Raw genomic sequence first — 27,582 nt, forward strand, 5'->3', positions numbered from 1 at the left:
GTGCGCGCCACCATTTACCACGCTCCCTTCTTGAGAAGTTCTTCAATATAGTTATACACAATCTGTATCTTCAGCATGTTCACTCCGATTCCATAGTGCGCGCCGTCATACGCCATCACACCGTTCGTAAAAGGAAATGTGTCAAACACTTCAACATTTAACTCTCTCAGTCTATTATTGATGTATTCGTTATACAGCCGCAGTTTCTCGTCACTTTGATCAACGGTTCTTGGAATCTTCAGTAAACCATGAGCATGTGGACTCACCCATACAAACTTCGGCCATTCCTGCTTGGTTTGATTATATATCTTTGCAATTGGTTTCAGGAGATGTTCCCATGCGTCTTCTTTATTATACCCACCATGAATACCTTGACCTAACAGAATGATAGACCTGTTCCTAGAACGCAGGCTGTTAATTAAAGTCAATACAGTCCCTGCGTGACTTGGTAAATTCACTTCTATGTGTTTTAAGAGAGTGTGACCTTCACACACTCGTTTGTTCGTCGTCACGCCGTAATTGAGAAACTGGAACAGCCCCTTGTACATCTTCCGTTTTCCTGCAATAGTCAAGTGAATTATGGTCAGTTCAAACAAGATGGGCTACAAAAGAGAGCATGTATGCATGTTCGTTCTGTTTGTTTGTTGTTTAATGCCGTACTCCAGCTATATGACGGCGGTCTGTAAATAATCGAGTCTGGACACACAAATCAGTGATTGATATCATGAGCATCGAGCCACGCAATGGGATACGAAGACATGCATCAACCAAGTCAGCGAGCCGAACTACCCGATCTTGCCAGTATCCTCTTACGACAAGCATAGTTCCCTTTTACGGCAAGAATGGGTTGCTGAAGACCTGTTATAACCCGGTTCTTCACGGGTATGTATGTGCGTGCGTGTGTGCATGTATGAATGAATGAATGTATGTACGTGCTGAAAAGATTTTATGTCAATATCCTCGTGAGTATTTTTTGTTTGTTTGTTATTTAACGCCGCACTCAGCAATATTCCAGCTATATGACAGCGGTCTGTAAATAATCGAGTCTGGACCAGACAATCCAGTGATTGACAGCAATGGGATCGATGACATGTATCAACCAAGTCAGCGAGCCTGACCACCCGATCCCGTTAGTCGCCTCTTACGGCAAGCATACTCGCCTTTTACGGCAAGCATGGGTTGCTGAAGACCTATTCTACCCCGGAATCTTCACGGGTCTCGTGACTATTCTAGTAATCTGAAAGTAGTCTATTTACTAGATAATATGCAAATTCAGACACACACTATTAAAGGTATACGGGTACTTACGTGATGATTCATTCGGTCGGATAGTGGAGTCCTCATAGTTGTTTGTCAAATGCATCACAATCATTGTATACATCTGTCGCAAATAGGAGTCACCCATGAAATATAACTCAGATCCAGACAGGAGTTCACAGGATGACGAGGCTGCGAGAGTTTTGACCGGACACCGGTCGTCTCGAGGCTTCCATGATGCATATTCAGCATGAATCCGCTGCCTCATATCAAAACATGTTGGACAGGAGCAATCTTCTTCACTTCGAGCAACACACTGGCTGTTATAACAGCATGGCATCTTTCCGAGCGGATCACACAATGCTCGAAACTTGAGCGCAGGGTGACTTTTAAGTCCGTCAAACCCAACATCCCCACATCGCTTGTCCGGTCGTTCCATGCTAGCGGAGACCCCATAGTGAGATCGTGCTACGATTAGAAAGTCGTGGATTTGTTTAGACTCGTTTTGAGCCAAAGGGCGGGTAATCCATCCCCCCTTTGTCATCTCCGACATGACACTCGGGCAACTTCCGGTGAGTGGAGATGGCAAGTAATATTTTACAGCTAGGGGGAACATGCTTGTACCAAGTAGGCAGATAATACAGAGGAGAAGTAATGTTTTGAACACACGGTGAATGCTCCTATTTTTTACTACATGTCGTGTCTGATCTTTGAATGGCGTCAGTCCGTTCTCCGCTGAATGAGCATTTGGTTTCACGATCTTTTTCTTGAGTGTCATCTACAAAATAGGTTATTTATGCACGTTAATAAACATCATATAATCATATCATGTACGTTTTGTTATTTCCCTAACCGCCTCACGTCATTTGCACCCCATGCTTGTCCTAGGAGACAGGCTAGCTGACTTGACTGATTTTGTCATCGTATCCCAATTGCATAGATCGATGCTCGTGATGTCAATTACTGGATTGTCTGGTCCAGACTGTATTATTGACAGACCGCCGTAATAAGTTCATGTATATGTATATACATGCAGGCGTTAAACAACAAATAAACAAACAAAGACATGTATAATATATAAATATCACCTAAACTATATATTCTTTCTTCATTTCGTCTTTGAGGATTTTATGAAAACGAGTAAGTATTTTTATATATGGTGTTATAAACTCGAGAGAAGTAGGCTTCATGTCCGTTCTGTACGGTGATTTCCAGTATGAGGCAACGTATCAGGGCAAATTAGTTTGCAGAAGCCATGTTGAATGCCCTCTAAAAGGATAGAATTTGTCTTTGGCACTTGGATATTAATGAAGCAACATTATAAAAACCAATAACAACGAATGCTGATAAAAGCAACAAAACCCTTTTCATATTTATAAGAAATCTCTAACAGAAGGTGAATCGATTGTACGATCCGACTATATCATGATCAAGTGTTTATGAATCACTATCAAACAGTAATGATATCCTGTGTTCGTGAAAAGGTCAGCGTATCCTGCTCCACCTGTGTCGAAGGCTAGTCAGTTGTTTCCCTGAAAACCATGGGGACATATGGTACAAGTCAAAATAGGGAATTGCCTGAATTTTTTGTCTCTGATACGCCATATTTGCAAATGTCCTCGACATGTCTACAAAAAAAAAAAAACGTTTTAAAAGCTTTACTGAGGCCTTGAATATTGTAGCCATAATCAAACAGCTTCTAAATAAGAGTAGTATGACGTTCTTTGAAATATTCGAAGTGAAGTCATCCCTACCGTTACATAGTCTTGTGGAGAGTGTGTTGTCACCCTGAATCTTTATGCATGGTGAATGGAAACGGAAGGGATGGTCTCACTGGGTGCTTTACTTCTAGCCAAGGATACATGGGTGGAAGAGAATAGGCTATTTGATTGTTGCTGCACGATATCAGATCATCGATTTACATGAAGCTAAAAGTTTAACGTCATGGCAAAATTACCTTGTTTTGACTTTGTCAGTCCGAACAGAAATTCTGATTCATATGCATAAAGATACAGATCAGCAAGAAGGGGAGTCAATTGGTGCCTGTGGAAATGGCTACTTCTTGCTACAACTATCTCACTCCCAAAGTTTACATGAATGTTATTAACGAGGAAGTCAAAAATGTAAAAAGAGTAAAATGTTTGATTTCCTCACTTCCTCGGGAAACATCAGATTGTACCGTATTCGACGTAATAGGCGCTCAGGGCGTTCTCAAAATTATAAATAGGGGGCTCTTATTAAAATATATAATTTTGGTGAGAAAGAAAACAGAGTTAAAAGATCGTAAATTTCGTGGTTTTTGCTGACAGCCTGAAATGATACAAAAGAAATGTCTCTGCGTATTATACACGACAGATATATTTTCCAAATGTTAAGTTCCCAATATATAAGCAAATATCACCGTGGGCGCTTATTACAGCGGGGCGCTTATTACGTCGAATACTGTATTTGTTTTCATTTTTAGCAATTTGCCCCGAACCTCTGAAGATAAATATGAATCCATGGTAAAAATGTTTAGTAAAAAATGTCCCCCGGATTTTGGAATGAAGTTTTCCTTTAAGTTTGCTGAATAACGAACTAAACTTAGTGGTCCTCTTGAGTTCGTAATAACCGTAGTTTAGTGTACACATGTATGTGTATATATTTTGTGGGAAGTAACTGATGATGGTGATAGATGAAAATAGTGACCTCAAACAAAAAAGCTGTAGAAGCGAATGGTCAATGGTATGTACCGTAATGTATATACAGTAAAGTACGGTTATAACGAACTCAAAGGGACTACTAATTTTAGTTCGTTATAACCGTAGTTCGTTATAAGCATATATACAGCATAACTACAGCAAACAGTCGGGACCAAAAAGTAAGTTCGTTATATCCATCAGTTCGTTATAAGCGTGTTCGTTATAACCGTAGTTTACTGTATATAATGAATAAATAATACAATGGATAATCGAGGGTGAGAAGTGGCATTTTAGGTGTACACAGACAGTGTGATTATAGCGAATGCTTCTGGCACCTGCAGAAAAATTCTGAATGCCGCCTAAATGTGATAAGGGTGAGGACTGTCGAACGTGCAGTATGACATGGCGTTCTGCTCAAGCCACATTTCCCGAATCCGAAGTGAAATATCTTCTTGAAGCATTTCGTTCGTGTTCCTGTGCTGTGTACTGCTTAATCCATAGTAGCACATGGTAAATCTCCTCAGTTAACCTGCTCATGAACAAACCACATTTCCCGAACCCGAAGTGAAATATCTTCTTGAAGCATTTCGTTCGTGTTCCTTTGCTGTGCACTGCTTAATCCATGGTAGCACATGGTAAATCTCCTCAGTTAACCTGCTCAAGCCACATTTCCCGAACCCGAAGTGACATATCTTCTTGTAGCATTTTGTTTGTGTTCCTTTGCTGTGCACTGCTTAATCCATGGTAGCACATGGTAAATCTCCTCAGTTAACCTGCTCAAGCCACATTTCCCGAACCCGAAGTGAAATATCTTCTTGAAGCATTTCGTTTGTGTTCCTTTGCTGTGCACTGCTTAATCCATGGTAGCACATGGTAAATCTCCTCAGTTAACCTGTTCATGATCAAGCCACATTTCCCGAACACGAAGTGAAATATCTTCTTGAAGCATTTCGTTTGTGTTCCTTTGCTGTGCACTGCTTAATCCATGGTAGCACATGGTAAATCTCCTCAGTTAACCTGCTCAAGCCACATTTCCCGAACCCGAAGTGAAATATCTTCTTGAAGCATTTCGTTTGTGTTCCTTTGCTGTGCACTGCTTAATCCATAGTAGCACATGGTAAATCTCCTCAGTTAACCTGCTCAAGCCACATTTCCCGAACCCGAAGTGAAATATCTTCTTGAAGCATTTCGTTTGTGTTCCTTTGCTGTGCACTGCTTAATCCATGGTAGCACATGGTAAATCTCCTCAGTTAACCTGCTCAAGCCACATTTCCCGAACACGAAGTGAAATATCTTCTTGAAGCATTTCGTTCGTGTTCCTTTGCTGTGCACTGCTTAATCCATGGTAGCACATGGTAAATCTCCTCAGTTAACCTGCTCAAGCCACATTTCCCGAACCCGAAGTGAAATATCTTCTTGAAGCATTTCGTTTGTGTTCCTTTGCTGTGCACTGCTTAATCCATAGTAGCACATGGTAAATAACCTGCTCATGATCAAGCCACATTTCCCGAACCCGATGTGAAATATCTTCTTGAAGCATTTCGTTCGTGTTCCTTTGCTGTGCACTGTTTAATCCATAGTAGCACATGGTAAATCTCCTCAGTTAACCTGCTCAAGCCACATTTCCCGAACCCGAAGTGAAATATCTTCTTGAAGCATTTCGTTTGTGTTCCTTTGCTGTGCACTGCTTAATCCATAGTAGCACATGGTAAATCTCCTCAGTTAACCTGCTCATGATCAAGCCACATTTCCCGAACCCGAAGTGAAATATCTACTTGAAGCATTTCGTTCGTGTTCCTTTGCTGTGCACTGCTTAATCCATGGTAGCACATGGTAAATCTCCTCAGTTAACCTGCCCAAGCCACATTTCCCGAACACGAAGTGAAATATCTTCTTGAAGCATTTCGTTCGAGTTCCTTTGCTGTGCACTGCTTAATCCATGGTAGCACATGGTAAATCTCCTCAGTTAACCTGCCCAAGCCACATTTCCCGAACACGAAGTGAAATATCTTCTTGAAGCATTTCGTTCGAGTTCCTTTGCTGTGCACTGCTTAATCCATGGTAGCACATGGTAAATCTCCTCAGTTAACCTGCTCAAGCCACATTTCCCGAACCCGAAGTGAAATATCTTCTTGAAGCATTTCGTTCGTGTTCCTTTGCTGTGCACTGCTTAATCCATGGTAGCACATGGTAAATCTCCTCAGTTAACCTGCCCAAGCCACATTTCCCGAACCCGAAGTGAAATATCTTCTTGAAGCATTTCGTTCGAGTTCCTTTGCTGTGCACTGCTTAATCCATGGTAGCACATGGTAAATCTCCTCAGTTAACTGCCCAAGCCACATTTCCCGAACCCGAAGTGAAATATCTTCTTGAAGCATTTCGTTTGTGTTCCTTTGCTGTGCACTGCTTAATCCATGGTAGCACATGGTAAATCTCCTCAGTTAACCTGTTCATGATCAAGCCACATTTCCCGAACCCGAAGTGAAATATCTTCTTGAAGCATTTCGTTTGTGTTCCTTTGCTGTGCACTGCTTAATCCATAGTAGCACATGGTAAATCTCCTCAGTTAACCTGCTCAAGCCACATTTCCCGAACCCGAAGTGAAATATCTTCTTGAAGCATTTCGTTTGTGTTCCTTTGCTGTGCACTGCTTAATCCATAGTAGCACATGGTAAATCTCCTCAGTTAACCTGCTCAAGCCACATTTCCCGAACCCGAAGTGAAATATCTTCTTGAAGCATTTCGTTTGTGTTCCTTTGCTGTGCACTGCTTAATCCATGGTAGCACATGGTAAATCTCCTCAGTTAACCTGTTCATGATCAAGCCACATTTCCCGAACACGAAGTGAAATATCTTCTTGAAGCATTTCGTTTGTGTTCCTTTGCTGTGCACTGCTTAATCCATGGTAGCACATGGTAAATCTCCTCAGTTAACCTGCTCAAGCCACATTTCCCGAACCCGAAGTGAAATATCTTCTTGAAGCATTTCGTTTGTGTTCCTTTGCTGTGCACTGCTTAATCCATAGTAGCACATGGTAAATCTCCTCAGTTAACCTGCTCAAGCCACATTTCCCGAACCCGAAGTGAAATATCTTCTTGAAGCATTTCGTTTGTGTTCCTTTGCTGTGCACTGCTTAATCCATGGTAGCACATGGTAAATCTCCTCAGTTAACCTGCTCAAGCCACATTTCCCGAACACGAAGTGAAATATCTTCTTGAAGCATTTCGTTCGTGTTCCTTTGCTGTGCACTGCTTAATCCATGGTAGCACATGGTAAATCTCCTCAGTTAACCTGCTCAAGCCACATTTCCCGAACCCGAAGTGAAATATCTTCTTGAAGCATTTCGTTTGTGTTCCTTTGCTGTGCACTGCTTAATCCATAGTAGCACATGGTAAATAACCTGCTCATGATCAAGCCACATTTCCCGAACCCGATGTGAAATATCTTCTTGAAGCATTTCGTTCGTGTTCCTTTGCTGTGCACTGTTTAATCCATAGTAGCACATGGTAAATCTCCTCAGTTAACCTGCTCAAGCCACATTTCCCGAACCCGAAGTGAAATATCTTCTTGAAGCATTTCGTTTGTGTTCCTTTGCTGTGCACTGCTTAATCCATAGTAGCACATGGTAAATCTCCTCAGTTAACCTGCTCATGATCAAGCCACATTTCCCGAACCCGAAGTGAAATATCTACTTGAAGCATTTCGTTCGTGTTCCTTTGCTGTGCACTGCTTAATCCATGGTAGCACATGGTAAATCTCCTCAGTTAACCTGCTCAAGCCACATTTCCCGAACCCGAAGTGAAATATCTTCTTGAAGCATTTCGTTCGAGTTCCTTTGCTGTGCACTGCTTAATCCATGGTAGCACATGGTAAATCTCCTCAGTTAACCTGCCCAAGCCACATTTCCCGAACACGAAGTGAAATATCTTCTTGAAGCATTTCGTTCGTGTTCCTTTGCTGTGCACTGCTTAATCCATGGTAGCACATGGTAAATCTCCTCAGTTAACCTGCTCAAGCCACATTTCCCGAACCCGAAGTGAAATATCTTCTTGAAGCATTTCGTTCGTGTTCCTTTGCTGTGCACTGCTTAATCCATGGTAGCACATGGTAAATCTCCTCAGTTAACCTGCCCAAGCCACATTTCCCGAACACGAAGTGAAATATCTTCTTGAAGCATTTCGTTCGAGTTCCTTTGCTGTGCACTGCTTAATCCATGGTAGCACATGGTAAATCTCCTCAGTTAACTGCCCAAGCCACATTTCCCGAACCCGAAGTGAAATATCTTCTTGAAGCATTTCGTTTGTGTTCCTTTGCTGTGCACTGCTTAATCCATGGTAGCACATGGTAAATCTCCTCAGTTAACCTGTTCATGATCAAGCCACATTTCCCGAACCCGAAGTGAAATATCTTCTTGAAGCATTTCGTTTGTGTTCCTTTGCTGTGCACTGCTTAATCCATAGTAGCACATGGTAAATCTCCTCAGTTAACCTGCTCAAGCCACATTTCCCGAACCCGAAGTGAAATATCTTCTTGAAGCATTTCGTTTGTGTTCCTTTGCTGTGCACTGCTTAATCCATAGTAGCACATGGTAAATCTCCTCAGTTAACCTGCTCAAGCCACATTTCCCGAACCCGAAGTGAAATATCTTCTTGAAGCATTTCGTTTGTGTTCCTTTGCTGTGCACTGCTTAATCCATAGCAGCACATGGTAAATCTCCTCAGTTAACCTGCTCAAGCCACATTTCCCGAACACGAAGTGAAATATCTTCTTGAAGCATTTCGTTCGTGTTCCTTTGCTGTGCACTGCTTAATCCATGGTAGCACATGGTAAATCTCCTCAGTTAACCTGCTCAAGCCACATTTCCCGAACCCGAAGTGAAATATCTTCTTGAAGTATTTCGTTTGTGTTCCTTTGCTGTGCACTGTTTAATCGATAGTAGCACATGGTAAATCTCCTCAGTTAACCTGCTCAAGCCACATTTCCCGAACCCGAAGTGAAATATCTTCTTGAAGCATTTCGTTTGTGTTCCTTTGCTGTGCACTGCTTAATCCATAGTAGCACATGGTAAATCTCCTCAGTTAACCTGCTCATGATCAAGCCACATTTCCCGAACACGAAGTGAAATATCTACTTGAAGCATTTCGTTCGTGTTCCTTTGCTGTGCACTGCTTAATCCATGGTAGCACATGGTAAATCTCCTCAGTTAACCTGCTCAAGCCACATTTCCCGAACCCGAAGTGAAATATCTTCTTGAAGTATTTCGTTTGTGTTCCTTTGCTGTGCACTGTTTAATCCATAGTAGCACATGGTAAATCTCCTCAGTTAACCTGCTCAAGCCACATTTCCCGAACCCGAAGTGAAATATCTTCTTGAAGCATTTCGTTTGTGTTCCTTTGCTGTGCACTGCTTAATCCATAGCAGCACATGGTAAATCTCCTCAGTTAACCTGCTCAAGCCACATTTCCCGAACACGAAGTGAAATATCTTCTTGAAGCATTTCGTTTGTGTTCCTTTGCTGTGCACTGCTTAATCCATGGTAGCACATGGTAAATCTCCTCAGTTAACCTGCTCAAGCCACATTTCCCGAACCCGAAGTGAAATATCTTCTTGAAGTATTTCGTTTGTGTTCCTTTGCTGTGCACTGTTTAATCCATAGTAGCACATGGTAAATCTCCTCAGTTAACCTGCTCAAGCCACATTTCCCGAACCCGAAGTGAAATATCTTCTTGAAGCATTTCGTTTGTGTTCCTTTGCTGTGCACTGCTTAATCCATAGCAGCACATGGTAAATCTCCTCAGTTAACCTGCTCATGATCAAGCCACATTTCCCGAACACGAAGTGAAATATCTACTTGAAGCATTTCGTTTGTGTTCCTTTGCTGTGCACTGCTTAATCCATGGTAGCACATGGTAAATCTCCTCAGTTAACCTGCTCAAGCCACATTTCCCGAACCCGAAGTGAAATATCTTCTTGAAGTATTTCGTTTGTGTTCCTTTGCTGTGCACTGTTTAATCCATAGTAGCACATGGTAAATCTCCTCAGTTAACCTGCTCAAGCCACATTTCCCGAACACGAAGTGAAATATCTTCTTGAAGCATTTCGTTTGTGTTCCTTTGCTGTGCACTGCTTAATCCATAGTAGCACATGGTAAATCTCCTCAGTTAACCTGCTCATGATCAAGCCACATTTCCCGAACACGAAGTGAAATATCTACTTGAAGCATTTCGTTCGTGTTCCTTTGCTGTGCACTGCTTAATCCATGGTAGCACATGGTAAATCTCCTCAGTTAACCTGCCCAAGCCACATTTCCCGAACACGAAGTGAAATATCTTCTTGAAGCATTTCGTTCGAGTTCCTTTGCTGTGCACTGCTTAATCCATGGTAGCACATGGTAAATCTCCTCAGTTAACCTGCCCAAGCCACATTTCCCGAACACGAAGTGAAATATCTTCTTGAAGCATTTCGTTCGAGTTCCTTTGCTGTGCACTGCTTAATCCATGGTAGCACATGGTAAATCTCCTCAGTTAACCTGCTCAAGCCACATTTCCCGAACCCGAAGTGAAATATCTTCTTGAAGCATTTCGTTCGTGTTCCTTTGCTGTGCACTGCTTAATCCATGGTAGCACATGGTAAATCTCCTCAGTTAACCTGCCCAAGCCACATTTCCCGAACACGAAGTGAAATATCTTCTTGAAGCATTTCGTTCGAGTTCCTTTGCTGTGCACTGCTTAATCCATGGTAGCACATGGTAAATCTCCTCAGTTAACTGCCCAAGCCACATTTCCCGAACACGAAGTGAAATATCTTCTTGAAGCATTTCGTTCGTGTTCCTTTGCTGTTCACTGCTTAATCCATGGTAGCACATGGTAAATCTCCTCAACTTTCCTATGCCTCTGATTCCAATGTTTTGTGTATGTATAAGAAATCTTCCATTAATACCAAAGAAAGGTTTGCAACGCTTTCAAACTTTCCGCTGTCAGCCATAATGTGGACATTCTTTTCATACGGATGGCTTCAATGGTCCATGAATAAAACTGCACAGAGTAAGATAGGAATGTTTGTGTACTAGGCGTTGAGATTTCACCTTTCATTGTTCTGTTGTATTCAGCAATAAACTTCCTCAATGTCTTTCCCAGGTCAAGCGAGGGTGTTGGCCTCAGACCACAGTTACCCCTCTCTATTTTTACCATGAACCGGAAGGAAAATAGGAGAATATAGTGCCCTGTATAAATGGGTTGTTCAGTCTGTGACAATTTTTTTACTTGTGATAGCTTAAATGAAGATTAGACATTGTAGTTTGTTGCCAATTTTTGGTTAAGGAATTCTGTCTTGACCCCAAGTTGAAGGCCCCTCTGTGTGTTTCGACTCGGGACTTGCGTGACAAGTGACAAGTGGCAGGTTGGTCAGCATGCAACAGGAAAACAGCCTACAACTGATAATAATCATGGTGGGCGGTCATATCACTGTAGATAGCAAAGAAGGAAATGAATTGTGGTCAGAGGCCAGTTTTGCAAACAGGATAAAGATGCTTTCGTCGTCGCTCATGCCGTGGGCCTTGAATGGTCGTGACCCGCTCTAACCTGCCACTTTACAATTGTCTCGTTATAACGCGCTAAATGTAAATTTGATTTGTTGTTTAAATTAAACCCTTTTGATGGTTTATAAGTCATAGAAGACACTACCTCTCGGCTTGGTCTGAAGATGCAAACACTCGTCGTAAAAGCCCCCCCCCCCCCCCCCCCCCCCCTCGTGTTTACATTTTAACCAAAACCTCGGAAGCATGTTTACTCCTACACTTAAAACATGTTCCGTCTCTAATAACAATCCTAAACACAAGCCTACCTTATTTGTCTCCACGCCGTCACCATCAACTGAATGGCATGTGACATGGTATAGATTTTCATAGGTGGCTTTAATGTTCTGTGGATAAAACCACACAGAGTAACATAGGGGTGTTTGTGTACCAGGCGTTGAGATTTCACCTTTCCTTGTTCTGTTGTATTCGGCATTAAACTTCCTCAATGTCTATCCCAGGTCAAGCGAGGCTGTTTTGGAAACAGCAATTTTCCACAAAGACATAAACCGACCGTGACTTCATGAATAATGGATGAGATAAATCTGTGAAGCTTTGAGTTCTACAGCAATCTCGACAGCGCCAACGAGCGTGGAAATACCGTTCATGCAGTAAAGACTGCAGACTGTGATGCACATTTAATAGAATACACTCAAGCAGAAGAAATAAAGAACACGGAAGCAGTGTTAATACATATTCATTGATCTTATCTGGGGGCGCGGGTGGTCCAGTCGTCTAAGGCGCCGCGATTCGCTGTGCAGAGTTGCGTCCCTTGGTCACGCCAGGAAACTATGATTGTGGGTTCGAATCCCGGTTCGCCCCGATTATGTTTCTAGGTTTGTCAGCACCATACCCGTGCTCGTGGGTTTCACCGAAGTGGTAAACGTCTGAAACCTGCATCACTTCGGGCTTTCCTCCCACATTAAGCTGACACGCCGCGATATAACTGGAATAATGTTCAAAGCAGCGTTAAACCCCATTCCCTAAGTAATCTAAAGGAAGTGACTCGTATGAATAATCATCCCTTTACTTTCATATAGAAACTGTCCTCATATCAACATAAAAGGTGATTAAAAAGATTCTTATTTATTGATAAGGTCGTGGATTTTTTTTCCGACGTAAAATGGACTGCCTCCGTGGTGTAGTGGTAGAGCGTCCGCCCGGAGACCGGAAGGTCCGGGGTTCGATCCCCGGCCGCGTCATATCAAATGATGGTACTAGTTCTATCCCTGCCAAGCGCTCGGCATTAAGGTTCCTAAACAAGGAATGGGGTATTCATGTTAAAACTGCAGCATGGTATCTCAGTGTGCTAGCACTATAAAATCGGCATTAGTCCGGACTGATAGAAGCACACACACACACAAATACACGCGCGAGTGCGAGCATGCACGTCTGTTGACTGGGGGATAAAAATCCTTTCCTCGTCGATCATGCTGAAGGCCTTAAATGGTAGAGACCCGCTCTAACCTGCCACGTGGTATATTCTCGTGCAGCGACTGCCTTCGCCTACAGTCGTATACACGAACAGGCTTTACAATTGTCTCATTATAGCGCGCTAAATGTAAATTTGATTTTTTGTTTAAATTAAACTCTTTTGATGGTTTATAAGTCAGAGAAAACGCTACCCCTCGGTTTGGATATACAAAACTATCGGTCCACACTGGCGAAGCTAGCGCTTGACAAAGTGGATATACAGCCTATTCCCTTTAGTAAACTAGAGATAAAAAGCACAATCAAAGCCTGTATAGCCCAAAGATTGAAAGCCGAGTGGGACGCAAGTAAGATCGGCAGATGGCTATACAAAATTCAACCCAAGGTCCAACAAAAGCCAAACTCATACTCAAATGAAAGGAAAATTGAAATTGCCATCTCACCCTTCAGACTCGGTCACAAAAAGCAATCAAGGTTTGTTCATCTTGCAATCAGGCTGAAACCATTGCTCACGTGTTACTAGAATGTCAAGACCATGCCCCAGCCCGGGCTAGGTTAAAACAAGAATTGCAGTTAGATCCTCTATCTGTCATAGATCTGCTAAAGCCAAGAGATGCAATAGCGAAGGCCAGACTATCTCTATTTCTGAGAGATGGACAGCTACTCGAACGTATATAAACAGAGCAGCCAAGGATAAAAATGAAATTATATCAATATAAGAAAATAGAAATCATATCAATACAAAAACAGAAAGTATGTGAATACCAAACTCACAATAGATATGTGTACCCTACTCGCACACAGGAGTCCTAAAGAGGGAAAGGTCAGCCGAAATTGCTTAGGCAGAAGGCGACCTCTTAAACACTCAATGCAATGACAACAATCGGCATTGGTCCGGACTGGTAGAAGCAGACAGACAGACACGTCGCTATATAAGTGCAATAACCTTGGACGCGACGTTAAACCCCATTACACCTCACCTATGAGTTGCCGCAAATTCACAGATGAAGATGCATGAGTGAATTTCCTAGGGGAGGAGGGAGCTCGAATGCATTAGCTGTGTTTGTTTGTTGTTTAACGCCGCGCTCAGCAATGTTCCAGCTATATGACGGCGGTTTGTAAATAATCGAGTCTGGACCAGACAATCCGAATATTGACATCATAAACATCGATCCGCGCAATAGGGATCGATGACATGCATCAACCAAGTCAGTGAGCCTGACCACCCGATCCCTTAAGTCACCTCGTACGACGAGCATAGTCGCCTTTTACGGCAAGCATGGGTTGCTGAAGACCTATTCTACCCCGTCTCAGGGGAGGAGGGAGGTCGATTGCATTGGCTTTGGTACATACATATATACCTAGCGTTACCGTCCACAAAAACGTTTCAGTCATATCTGTTATCAAGGCGATGATGAAAATGAAGTGAGTCAGTGAGTGATATTTCCAGGTTAATGTGGGAGGAAAGCCCGATATGATGCAGGTGTCAGACGTTTACCACTTCGGTGAAACCCACGAGCATGGGTATGGTGCTGACAAACCTAGAAACATAATCGGGGCGAATTGGAATCAAACCCACAATCATAGGTTTCTGCACAGCAAATCGCGGCGCCTTAGATGACTGGGCCACCCGTGCGCCCAGATAAGATCAATAAACATGTATTAACACACTAAAACATTAAACTTTCGCAGTTTTCTCCATTTTAACATTTTCTCCTCGAAAACAGTAGTAAAATCAGTGTGTAACTTGGTGTTATATCTTCCAAGAAATGGTATACTTCATACACGTGTTGAACCTCACAATACATACATCAGTACTGTAAATCTTGAAATTAACGCGAGCGTAAATTAAATGCGAAAAATGTGAGTGGTCTTTGTTCGTTTAATGAAACTTCGCATTTGTCTCCAAAATTATTATCAACAATGAGACGGCTCCACTGCACACTTAGCGGAAATACCAACTTGAATATAAACACAAAATATTGTTTATTGAGCAGCACTTATAACAAGTATATAACCATGTCATTCAAAGAATAAGAATTAAACAATAGGCATCCGGTGATTTATCACTGCTGGGGTCAGGAGTTGTACCCACTCGTGTCAAACTAGGCATTGAATAATCTAGAAGTCCAAACAGTTGCCACCCTCACAATACTTCGTCAAAGGACGACATGACCCAACGTGCACCCATTGACTTCATCACACACAGATCTACAACCTTCGTTTTTTCATCTACCTTCAAGTTTGTTGATACCTTATCCGCATACCAATCAGTGGACTGTTGTGGGTTCAATTATTTTATTGGCCTTGAACTTCCTTAATGACAGTCTAATGACCTCTAGGAGGCCACGAATGTTTCGATTTAATCTCGTGCATGGAAGTAGTTAGCAGTAAGCCGGATGACGTCACTCATGACCTTGTGTTATGTATAAATGCGCCACTGCGATCATGATAGACTAACATATAGTCTCTGAAATGAACATATCGTACAGAAAAAACAGTTGCTCAGTTATCTTAATAAAAATATAATAAAAAGGGAGCCCAGTGATTCTCTTCATTGCAGTAATCTAGACTTGCCAAACATTATAGAGTTGCATGGGCTGTAGTTGATATATCTGTATCAGGGTCTGTAAGACAGACTACGATCATGAGAATAGGCAAATTATGTATTGATTCAATTAAGAAATGGTGCCATTTTAGTGTGTGTAAGAAATAAATTACTGCACTCGTGTCTGTCTTTTTGCCTTAATCTTAAACTCGTTACGTTTTGAAACAACTCATTGTAAGATAATTGTTATCTGACAGGTGAGGTGAGGTGAAAATGGGTTTAACGTCGCGTCCAAGATTATTGCACTTATATAGCGACGTGCATGTACGTGTGTGTGTGTGTGTGGCTGCTTGTACTAGTCCGGGCTGATGCCGATTTATAGTGCTAGCCCACTGAGATACCATGCCGCAGTTTAAGATAAATACCCCACTCAGACACAGTATACTGACTCCGAGCCGACCAGTCCTTGTTTTAGCCCCTTAATGCCAAACGCCAGACAGGGTAACAACAAGTTCCAGTAACATCATAATTATGCGTTTGTGAGGCATCACATATGGCGGGGACCTTTGATGCTCTGCATCAATGTTTTCTTGTTTTACTTGTCATGACTTCAGTTTATGCTGCATGCTGCACGTGGTCTTTATCTCGCACGCTTTGATAGTATCCCCTTTATACCGCGACACACTTATTGTTTCACTAAAAGGTATCCTGAAGTCCCTCATTTGTTTTCTGGTATTACTTATATTTACACGGTTCAAAAGTTGGATAAAACACTCCTTATCGGGTTTGCTTGTCATGGCAATCAATATTCTTGAAAATTGACTGGCTGATAAAGATCCTTTCATCGTCGCTCATGCTGAAAGCCTTGAATGGTAGTGACCCGCTCTAACCTGCCACGTGGTATATACATATATATATGTGGAACCGCGACGCGAACACGACATTCTTGCCCCTCTCCCTCGTGTTAATATTTTCAACCAAAACCTCGGAAGCGTGTTTAATGCTACACACAAACATGTCCCGTCTCTAACAACAATCCTTAACACAAGCCTACCTTATTTGTTACAGACTGCGCCAGTCGTCTACACGCCGCCACCATCAACTGAACGGCATGTGACGTGGTATATATTTTCCCAGCTAGGGCATTGTCATGGTCTTTGGTAACCGAGCAATATTAACGTCAATGTAGACCCAGTTCAAATGCACCTCGAGGGTCGGCTGAGTATATACTCCCACAAAGGCGATGAGTTAGGAATTGATGAACGAAATCATTCAAACCAACTGTAGTATATGCATATTTTATAATTTCTAAGTACCGTTGTTTTTCTCCTTGAATGTATGTTGTCTCCATATTTACTCCTCGTCAGCAGGTACATACGGTATACTCCTCTACATATAAATAGATGCCAATACTGCAATGATGATTATAATGAAAGCATATATAATTCTCTTATTCCGATCCGTTACTATTGGGAACGTTTAGCTACAATAAAAAGGGTAATTTATTAACCCGGACATTTGTTAATCGGGACGAATTCAAGGGAAACTGGGTTTCTCCTGGCGTTGTCGCTAGCCTAACGATGTAACGATGATATGATATGAATGTGTAAGTTGATATGTGCCGTGCTACTAAGTCTACGGTTTACGGAGGCTCACCGGGTAGTCCATACGTAGTCTATGAATGGCCTCTTATTATAGATTTATTAGTTGTGAATAAGCCTTACCCTATCGCACTAGCATAGCTGATCACGCCAGCATTCGAGCTGACTTGTGCGAGAGATTGGTCGATAGCCAATGCGTCAATTGGTTGGTTTGTTGTTCACGCCGCTCTCGCCATATATATAGTCGTGGGTTTCTCCGACGTGGTAAAAAGACCTGATTTCCTTCCACATAAACATTTGTTTGTTTTTTGTTTTAACGCTGCACACAACAATATTCCAGATATATGATGGCATTATGTAAATTATCGAGTGTGGACCAGACAATCCTGTGACTGACATCATGGCATCATCGATCTGCGCAATTGGGATATAGGGCCAGGCATCAACCAAGTCTTCCAGCCTGACCACCCGATCCCGTTAGTCGTCTCCGGAGCTGAAGACCAATTCTAACCCATATCTTCAAAAGGTCCCACATTCGACTGGCTGGCATTAATATCGCTGAAGCACTGGGCCCACTTGCACAAAGCGATCTTAGCGCTCAGATGATCGTAACTCCCATACTTTAACATAGGCTAAGGATAATCTTAGCGCTAAGACGGCTTTGTGCCAGTGGGCCCTGTTTAAGTGTCGTTAAATCCATTTACACATTCATAGTAAAGTCGGGGTGCAACTATTAATGTATGCCTTTAATCAATAACTAAATATCGTGAAGCAACCCCGGACCTTCCGCTCTCCGGGCGGACGCTCTACCACTAGACCACGGAGGCGGTCATGAGACATATGTCATGAATACGTCACAAAGGAGTTACCAACCTGTACACGGCACAAGTGTTAAAAATGCTAGTTAGGTCTCACATCCAGCAAACAATCCATGACGGTTAAAATAACAACATTAATGCAATCCTCGCTATGAGATTAAGCAGCGTCTGGATAGAGTACTCACTGTCTACCTTTAAGTATCGAATCTCTGCAGCTGCTTCAGTATTTTTCACCGCAGTGATTCAATACTTGTCATCCATCTGAGCAACACCAACTACGTCCACGGAACGTCAGTAAAAAGTATACGTCACTTATAGCATAATACAACTCACACGACATATGCACAAACTTGCAGATTTAACATACCACAATGCAGATTACCTTTAGTGCAGGTCGCTGCCTAACTTCGTGTGATCAGGAGCGAAACTCACTAAACTTCACAGGGTGCATCACGTTGTGTTATTGAGGGATGCGACCAAACCAACATTACACTGAACTTCATAGGGTGCATTACGTTGTGTTATTGAGGGATGTGACCAAACCAACATTACACTGAACTTCACAGGGTACATCACGTTGTGTTATTGAGTGATGTGACCAAACCAACATTACACTGAACTTCACAGGGTACATCACGTTGTGTTATTGAGGGATGTGACCAAACCAACATTACACTGAACTTCACAGGGTACATCACGTTGTGTTATTGAGGGATGTGACCAAACCAACATTACACTGAACTTCACAGGGTGTATTACGTTGTGTTATTGAGGGATGTAACCAAACCAACATTACACTGAACTTCACAGGGTGCATCACGTTGTGTTATTGAGGGATGTGACCAAACCAACATTACACTGAACTTCACAGGGTACATCACGTTGTGTTATTGAGGGATGTAACCAAACCAACATTACACTGAACTTCACAGGGTGCATCACGTTGTGTTATTGAGGGATGTGACCAAACCAACATTACACTGAACTTCACAGAGTACATCACGTTGTGTTATTGAGGGATGTGACCAAACCAACATTACACTGAACTTCACAGGGTGCATCACGTTGTGTTATTGAGGGATGTGACCAAACCAACATTACACTGAACTTCACAGGGTACATCACGTTATGTTATTGAGGGATGTAACCAAACCAACATTACACTGAACTTCACAGGGTGCATCACATTGTGTTATTGAGGGATGTGACCAAACCAACATTACACTGAACTTCACAGGGTACATCACGTTGTGTTATTGAGGGATGTAACCAAACCAACATTACACTGAACTTCACAGGGTACATCACGTTGTGTTATTGAGGGATGCGACCAAACCAACATTACCCTGAACTTCACAGGGTGCATCACGTTGTGTTATTGAGGGATGTGACCAAACCAACATTACAGGTCAATGGCCAGCGTTGAAACGCCGCATACTTTCCAGACGCGTCGATGGGATTGGATATAAGTGGATTCGAAAGTTTGACTTATTCTTCACGAGTGTGCTGTGTCGGCGCGGTTGTAAATATTGCACCCTAGTCTCTCCCACTTACAGTGAACGAGGCAACCCCTATAGTGAAGTGGTCCCAGCCTTAATTCTATTATTTGGACAGCCATATTCGTGAGACCAGGTACAATGGTTGTAGACACGAAATGACCTGAATACACTTGGTGGCTTGAATGGAGACATGAACTTTTGATCATATCACTCCTTTATGGGTCATGACTGAACGAAGAAAATTCATCAACCGCGGTGTGACATAGGACACACACTGTGGCAACAACGAAAGTTGTCAAGGGTGGAGTTCTACCAGCCATCTCGAGAGAGCAACAAGCCATCAATGCAGGAAACACGAGACCCGTGAACATCCGGCGTGGAATAGGTCTTCAGCAACCCATGCTTGCCGTAAGAGGCGACAATTCTTGTCGTAAGAGGCAACTAACGGGATCGGGGGGTCAGGCCTGCTGACTTGGTTGATGCATGTCATCGTATCCCAATTGCGTGGATAGATGCTCATGATGTCAACCACTGGATTGTCTGGTCCCGACTCGATTATTTACAGACCGCCGTCATATAGCTGGAATATTGCTGAGTGCGGCGTTAAACAACAAACCAAACCAAACCAAAAACTAACTAAGCCGGTATGAAGCATCATCTGTCATTGAGCCACATATAGGGTTAATATTCCAAGTGTGCATGAAGCGTGATATATATACCGTCAAAGGGATCGCGAGCCAAAGACACATGTAGAGAAGTATATACCTTAAGACGAGATGTTTCGAATGTGTACAAATTAATGACAAAACTAAAAAGCAGTCAAGTGTTACCACAGAGTGGAGTGTCTTTATTCTTATTCTTATCACGAAATGCTGCACGTGATTTGCAAACTTTACACGCTAATCCTGCACGAGACAAATGATGCAAATCGCCGCCGTCATATAGCTGGAATATTGATGAGTGCGGCGTTAAACAACAAACAAATAAACAACCAAACAACCAAACAAATAGTAAACATGAGCCAGTGACTGTGATGTCGGGCCATAAAGCAGATTTCATAACATATGTAGGATCTCGGACACAGACTTTACGAGGGGCTAAAACAAGGAATGGTGTTTCTTACACACCTGGTATCAAACATATGTATTAGCACTCTCCTACCCAGAGTTCCATGCGGCCGGAAGCCAGCCAGCATAGTACCTCTGCCACAGGCCAGCGCCATGTGACGATTCGTCACATCTTTCACAGTCCATTCAAGATATTGGATATGATTTTCATCCGTTTCATGTTTGACAAGTCTACACATTTTCATAAACAAATGTCAAAGAATGGTTACGGTTCATTAAGAAGGTATCCTTATACGTGAAAATCTACTTGTTTTTGTGTAGTTATCCTTTGTTTACATTGGTTGTACGGCTCCACGTGCTGTCTTCGAAGCCCAACGGAAAGCTAGCGATACGGTCACTTTGATGTATAAATATATACTCTTTAAAAAAAAGAAACTTGACACTGACTTTCAAAATGTAATATTCAAAACAGGACACCGACGACCCATAGAAGCAATCAAGTTGTCAATAAGAGCTGTTGGATGTGCTGCCATTCATGCTGAAGTGCATCAAGAAGCGCCGGAAGAGTGTTGGGCAGTGGATTCCTTCTGCGAACGTGTGTGGATCCAACTCGTCCCACAGATGCTCAATCGGGGACAAATCTGGTGACCGGGCTGGCTAAGGTAATGTCTGGATGTTGTTGCGCTGTAAGAAGTCCTGACAAACACGAGCAATATGCGGTGGAGCGTTGTCCTGCTGGAACTGTCCGCCATGAACGTTGACGTGAGGAAGAACGTAAGGCTGTAGGATGAAGTCTCTTTAACGCACACCTGTCAATGCACCTGCCACATGCACGAGAGGCGTCCTACCACCGTGATGAATTCCGGCCCATACCATGACACTCCCGCCGCCAAATGGGACAACCTGCTGCACACAGTTAGGGGCGTAACGTTCACCCCGACGTCTGTAGACACGTGCGCGCCCATCAGCACGTGTGAGGAGGAAACGGGACTCGTCAGTAAACAGTACATTTCTCCACCTTGCACGTGCCCATCTAACCCTCTGTTGGCACCAAAGCAGACGGTCCGCCAGATGACGTGGGGTCAATACATGACGTCGAACAGGTCTCCGTACAAAAAGTCCAGCCTCCCTCAGTCTGTTGCGTACCGTTTGATCTGATATTCTGCGTACCCCAGGGATCTGTGTGGTTGTAGACGTGGCTGTGGTAGTGCGGTCTCGGGGGTGTCGCAGCCGGATGTATCGATCTTGTGCTTGGGTTGTCACCCTTGGTCTTCCTGACTTTGGTCTGTTGTCAACTCTGTTGGTGTTGTTGTATCGGGTCCATAGTGCGGAGATTGTCTGTCTGGATACGCCAAAGTGCCTGGCCACTTCTTGCTGAGTTGCTCCAGCTTGTAATCTCCCAATGGCGTTGTTCCGTTGAGCTGCATTCAGTCTTAGCATTCTGTCACCGCCTCTACTGCCGTTACAAGGACTGTATGAACAGCCGTTGATGTGGATTTTTATACCCATTCAGCAGGGGGGGGGGGCTGCATGCCTAAATGCAGGATCCTGTGCTGCACGTTTTTTACAGGCGGTTGCGTTTGGATGAAGCTGTAAAATTGATCCCCAAACGCTACGTTTATGTGCTTTGCATGTGTTTTCGCGAATTATAGACACATCATCTTTCTGTTTGACTTATTTGGTTCTCATTTAATGTAATTATTTTAGATATTTGGCAAAAAGTGGTTTTACATCTATGTCAAGTTTCTTTTTTTGAAGAGTATATATCGTCAAGCAACTCACTGTCGCAGTTGTAGTAGCATATCTATATAATTATGCAAAACAATATGTAAAGCGCCCCCAAATACTTGCATTAGTCCGTTCTATACTGATTTCTGAAAAAGCGCGTTTGTTTACAAACAAGAGAAAAGTCCGGTCACGTGATATGCAAATTAGCCTGTGGCAGTGGTGTTATGTTGAGCCACCACTGCGCCTGAGTGTGTTGTGTGAGATCAAACTCCAGACTACTCCATGGTGATGACCTGAGGTCAGATTGTGACGGACCACTTTCCTGATTGTAAGTCATTGATAAGTTTTTCGTGCTTCAGTGGAATGTTTACCTACGTCTGTGTTGAACGTTATGTTTTTTAGAGTATAAACCCCCTGGATGCCACAGCGACATATATGTCCCTCTTCTTCAACCCTCACTACGAAGTCGAATAAAATTCAAATTACATCACGCACAAGAAAACATAAAAAAAATAATAGTAGGCAGATTGTCTGATTGTTTCCGATTACTTACATGACACATTTATGTAGGATTCATCAATCAAAGAAAATTATCCTCTTAAAATGACGCGTACTTGAACGTCAGTGAACACCCCATTTTGAAAAAGTAGGTCACAGGTAGTGATGTTATACGTAAGAAAACATTGTACAAATGTACATATTTGGTAATTTCTTTAATGTGACTTTTTTAACTCGGCACCCAGCGTGTTCTTTTATCTTATCTAGTTGGCATTATCATCATCTTGTTTGTTTGTTGTTTAACCTAGCACTCAGAGAGAGTTGTGTATGGTAGAGTAGGGTAGAGTATGGTAAGGTAGATGTGTATGTTAGGGTGTGTGTTGTAGAGTAGGGTAGGTTGTGTGTTGTAGAGAAGGGTAAGGTAGGTTTGTAGGGTAGAATGCGTATGGTAGAGTAGGATAAGGTGTGTTAGAGTCGAGTAAAGTAGGTGTGTATGGTAGCGAAGGGTAGGGTGTGTAGAGGTGTGAGGGTAGGGGTGTGTGTGTGGCATTTCCTATTATTCCGATCGGTCTTTAACTTTGCATGTTTCCATGAAGACATTCCACCACCGCTTAATTGAAAGAGACCGCATACTGGCTGTTAAAGATATAAATTACTGCTTACCCTGTCTGGCGCTTGTCTTTAAGGGGCTTAACAAGCACTGGTCGGCCCGGAGTCAGTATACTGTGTCTGAGTGGGGTATCTAAACTGCGGTATGGAATCTCAGTGGGCTGGAACTATAAAATCGAAATTAGGGCGGACTAGTAAAAGCAGCCACACACATACGTGCATATGCGTCGTTATATAAGTGCAATAATCTTTGACGCGATGTTAAACCCCATTTCCTCTATAAGGTGCTACTATTATAGATGTCTGCTTCTGCAATTACAACCTTTTTTCGTTTTGTATTGTTTTTGTAGGAAATGAATGAGGATTCGTTAGCATAAGTGTGCAATATGTGTGCGTAAGTGTGCAATATGCACCTGCTTTCGAATGTGCAATAGTCCGCCCAATCTCATTAAAATCATATCTTAGTTCTCGCAACCGCTGAAAGATCTGAGGGCATCCCATTAGGTGAGTGAGTGAATGAGTTAAATGTTAAGTCACATCGGCAATATTTCAGCCATATCGTGACTATCAATAGTTCAACAGAATACATATATTGAAACTTGTATAAAAACCTGTCAACGAAGGACAGTAAAATTACTAGATTCATCACAGAAAAAGATATAAAACTAGTACGGAATTATAAAAGAGAATAGCACTATACATAACGATACAAGATAAAAACAGGCTATAGATCGCCAGAAGCTGAAGGTAGACCACCCTGCTAGGGTCCATGGGGACTTACAGTACTTTTGCTACCTGCATGGACCCGAGCCGGATTTACATCATCCCTTCAGCTGTTGGCGATTATGACAAATTTAGCCAAAGGTAAACGAACATATATACTACTATTAAAATGTGGCCAAAATAAATATACTTTGAAAGACGTGGTCTTACATACCCTCTCAGGGGGACAATAATTTTACACTACTTCAACCCCCTTCGAGGATACAGCCACTAACAATCTCAGTTAACAAATTTATTTTACCAATTATAAAAACTATACTATATACAAAACATATCAATCACAATTTAAGCAACAATTCAATTTCTTTTAAAAAGTCAATAATTAAATGAACACTGATATTAAAAAGATCCTTTACGGATGAAACTTTGAAATATTTATCCCTTGTGATGGAAAAATCAACACAATCAAGCAGGCCATGCTTGACGGTGATTCTTTCATCACAAGGGATACAAAATGGAGGATCCTCACCTTTTAAAAGATATTCGTGTGAATACCTGCTATGGCCAATACGACATGCATCCCATTAGGGGTCCAGTCAGAACGACCTTTCATCCGACCAATCAGAGCGTCGCTTAAAAGAGAATGAAGGTGTCAGTGGGAATGTAATTTCTAATCATGCAACCTCGAAAACTTTAACACGGGGTATATCGAACGATAGTAACGGGCTTCACGACAGAATCCACACAATCTAGACCAGATCTATTGGCCATACCAACATGTTCTTTTGTTCGGGTTTCAAAATTGTAATCGAGAATTTGTCAAAATATGTTTCGAGGCGTAGTCGCCAGTTTGAAATTAGTTCCGTAAAGCACGAGAAAGCTGCCTTCTGATTGGCTAATGTCGACTTCTTGTCCGACATTCCATTGGTCGGTTAAAGTTAGCGCAAGGTCGGTCTGACGTGACCCGTAATGGGATGTCCTCAGATCTTTGTACATGTTTAACGGTAGCGAAAACTAAAGTCTGATTTTAATGAGATTGTAGTCCTCCCTGATGAAAGGAATGGATTACCACATTGTGTACAATGAACGTATTTAGACACGAAAATGCAGATCACTAAGAATGTTATTGCAGGCAAATCTGTCAGATTAAATATAATGTTTTCCTATTTAGATATTGTTATGTTGGACGTTAATGCATGCACATTCATGTTTGGAATACAGTTAGTTGAACTCGCCTGGGGCCCTGTAGGCGAGCAAGGTCGATCTGTGAGATAGGTTGGTTTATTGAACTTGAGTTTCTAGGGCTTCGACCCTGCCCCACACTTATGCGCATGTAAATGTACAACGTCAACGCTAGATGATAAGCATCGGTAAAAATAATATGAATTGATCCCTGAAAATAAATGACACAGGTGTAAGCATGCCCGTCCCCCCTCCCGCCCCCCCCCCCCCCCCTACCAGTAGCACCCGCTACTCGCTCAATTGGCAGTAAAACATAAGTGTTCGCTTGTTGCCTGACGCCACACAACAGTACTCCTGCCATGCGACGAAGGCCTGTAAACAATCAAGCCCCGACCAGACAATCAAGTGAGTGAGTGAGTGAGTGAGTGAGTGAGTCAGTTGGGTTTAACGCCGCTTTTAACAGTATTCCAGTCATATCACGGCGTGTCAGATAAATTTGGGAGGAAAGCCCGAAGTGATGCAGGTCTCAGACGTTTACCACTTCGGTGAAACCCACGAGCAAGGGTATGGTGCTGACAAACCTAGAAACATAATCGGGGCGAATCGGGATTTGAACCAACAATCATAGGTTTCTGGCGTGCCCAAGGGACGCAACTCTGCACAGCGAATCGCGGCGCCTTAGACGACTGGGCCCCCGTGCCCCCAGACAATCAAGAGATAGAACAGACTATCCAGTGACACGGTGACGCTTTTGATAATTTGGGGGAAACTAAAAACGATATGCTAATTCTGAATATGGTGTCGCATATGCTGTCTTCTTTGACAAGTGACTTTGTTTGAAATATGCCTGTGATCACCCAGCATTGATTGGTGGATGAGATGGTGATGTGACTGTTAACTTTCTAGCGCCTCATCAGCAGCTTCGTTTGTATATGGAGCTGAGAATAAAATACGAATGGAAACTGATCCATTGAGCAGGGTTATAATGTCAATCAACTGCAAACAGTCTAGCTGGAACTACACGTGTAGTTTATATATAAACATGGCGATGGGCTAATGACAATTGCAGTTAACTGCCGTTATATGTAAATCTTTTTTCAAAATCAGTTTTGTAAACACATCCTTCTACCATCAGAAGTATCGCCTTGACACAGTGTGTCATATAGTGACAGTACGTCTACGCCATTTAAACAGTGAAATACATACATGTACATGTAGATGCATTTATGATACCACTGACATGAACCGAATACACAAGCAATATTTGCTTGCTCACGTCCCCAAATCTTAATCAGATACATAATGTTTTGGCAGTTATCTCTCTGGGTGATAAAGATAATATTATTTTTTTTCTCCCCCTTGTGATCAGACATAATATTTTCCCTTCACAACCTCTGGGACAAGATCTGTTTGTGTCTCTTGGAAACACAATGATGAATATTTCATATATATTTAATGCACATCAACGATGTAGCTTGGAAACAATATACTTGTGTGCTGTGACCGATGAACATCCGAGGTAGAATAGGTCTTCAGCAACCCATAATACTAGGTATACATGTATGTACCAAAGCCAATGCAGTCGACCTCCCTCCTCCCCTGAGACGAGGTAGAATAGGTCTTCAGCAGCCCATTACACTAGGTATACATGTATGTACCAAAGCCAATGCACTCGACCTCCCTCCTCCCCTGAGACGAGGTAGAATAGGTCTTCAGCAACCAATGCTTGCCGTAAGAGGCGACTATGCTTGTCGTAAGAGGCGACTAACGGGATCGGGTGGTCAGGCTCGCTGACAATCGCGTGGATCGATGCCCATGATATCAATTACTGGATTGTCTGGTCCAGACTCGATGATTTACAGACCGCCGTCATACAGCTGGAATATTGCTGAGTGCGACACAAAACAACAAACCAACAAATCAACCAACTTGTGTGCAACATCTTGTGTGGTCTGTAAATAACCGAGTCTGGGCCTGACAATCCAGTTATTGACATTATGACCATCGATCTACGTAACTGGGATACGATGACATGCATCAACCAAGTTAGCGAGCCTGACAATCCGACGCCTATTCTACCCCGGATCTTCACGGGTCGTAAAAGTAGTGTATGTACAGGTACTGCATTGTGGACACTCGTCGTTGCCACCAACACAGTCCCTGTTGCCGTCCCAGAGCCATGTATTTAGCGCAAAGCAGTTACCATCTACACACACTGTCTGGGTATTTACCTTAGACTGATAGTTCGTTTGTTTTCCTTGAACTGGGCCCTGATCTCATACCACACGGAGATGCGTTTCACCTTGATGTCAGGAAAGAAGATCAATAATCCTTGTATCTACCGGGTATCAGCGGGTGACGGGTTGT

General features: G+C 42.7%; 1 protein-coding gene across 2 annotated transcripts; it reads right to left on the reverse strand.

Moving 5' to 3' along the window:
• On the reverse strand, positions 1-27,552 carry LOC139480243 (uncharacterized). 2 transcript variants are annotated; one of them, XM_071263282.1, is made up of 3 exons: positions 27,447-27,552; positions 1,309-2,035; positions 1-559 (listed from the first exon to the last, which is right to left on the reverse strand). In XM_071263282.1, exons 2-3 carry the CDS (start codon positions 2,033-2,035, stop codon positions 15-17), a joined length of 1,272 nt encoding a protein of 423 aa, XP_071119383.1. In that variant the 5' UTR covers positions 27,447-27,552; the 3' UTR covers positions 1-14. The 2 variants fall into 2 exon arrangements, 1 of the variants encoding a protein (XP_071119383.1); XR_011654411.1 differs by lacking the exons at positions 1-559; positions 1,309-2,035 and adding exons at positions 23,373-23,477; positions 24,563-24,665.
• Between the last annotated feature and the right edge of the window lie 30 nt (positions 27,553-27,582).

This window comes from Haliotis cracherodii, unplaced genomic scaffold, assembly GCF_022045235.1.
Source record: "Haliotis cracherodii isolate W230 unplaced genomic scaffold, xgHalCrac1.p SCAF_4, whole genome shotgun sequence".
Lineage (NCBI taxonomy): Eukaryota > Metazoa > Mollusca > Gastropoda > Lepetellida > Haliotidae > Haliotis > Haliotis cracherodii.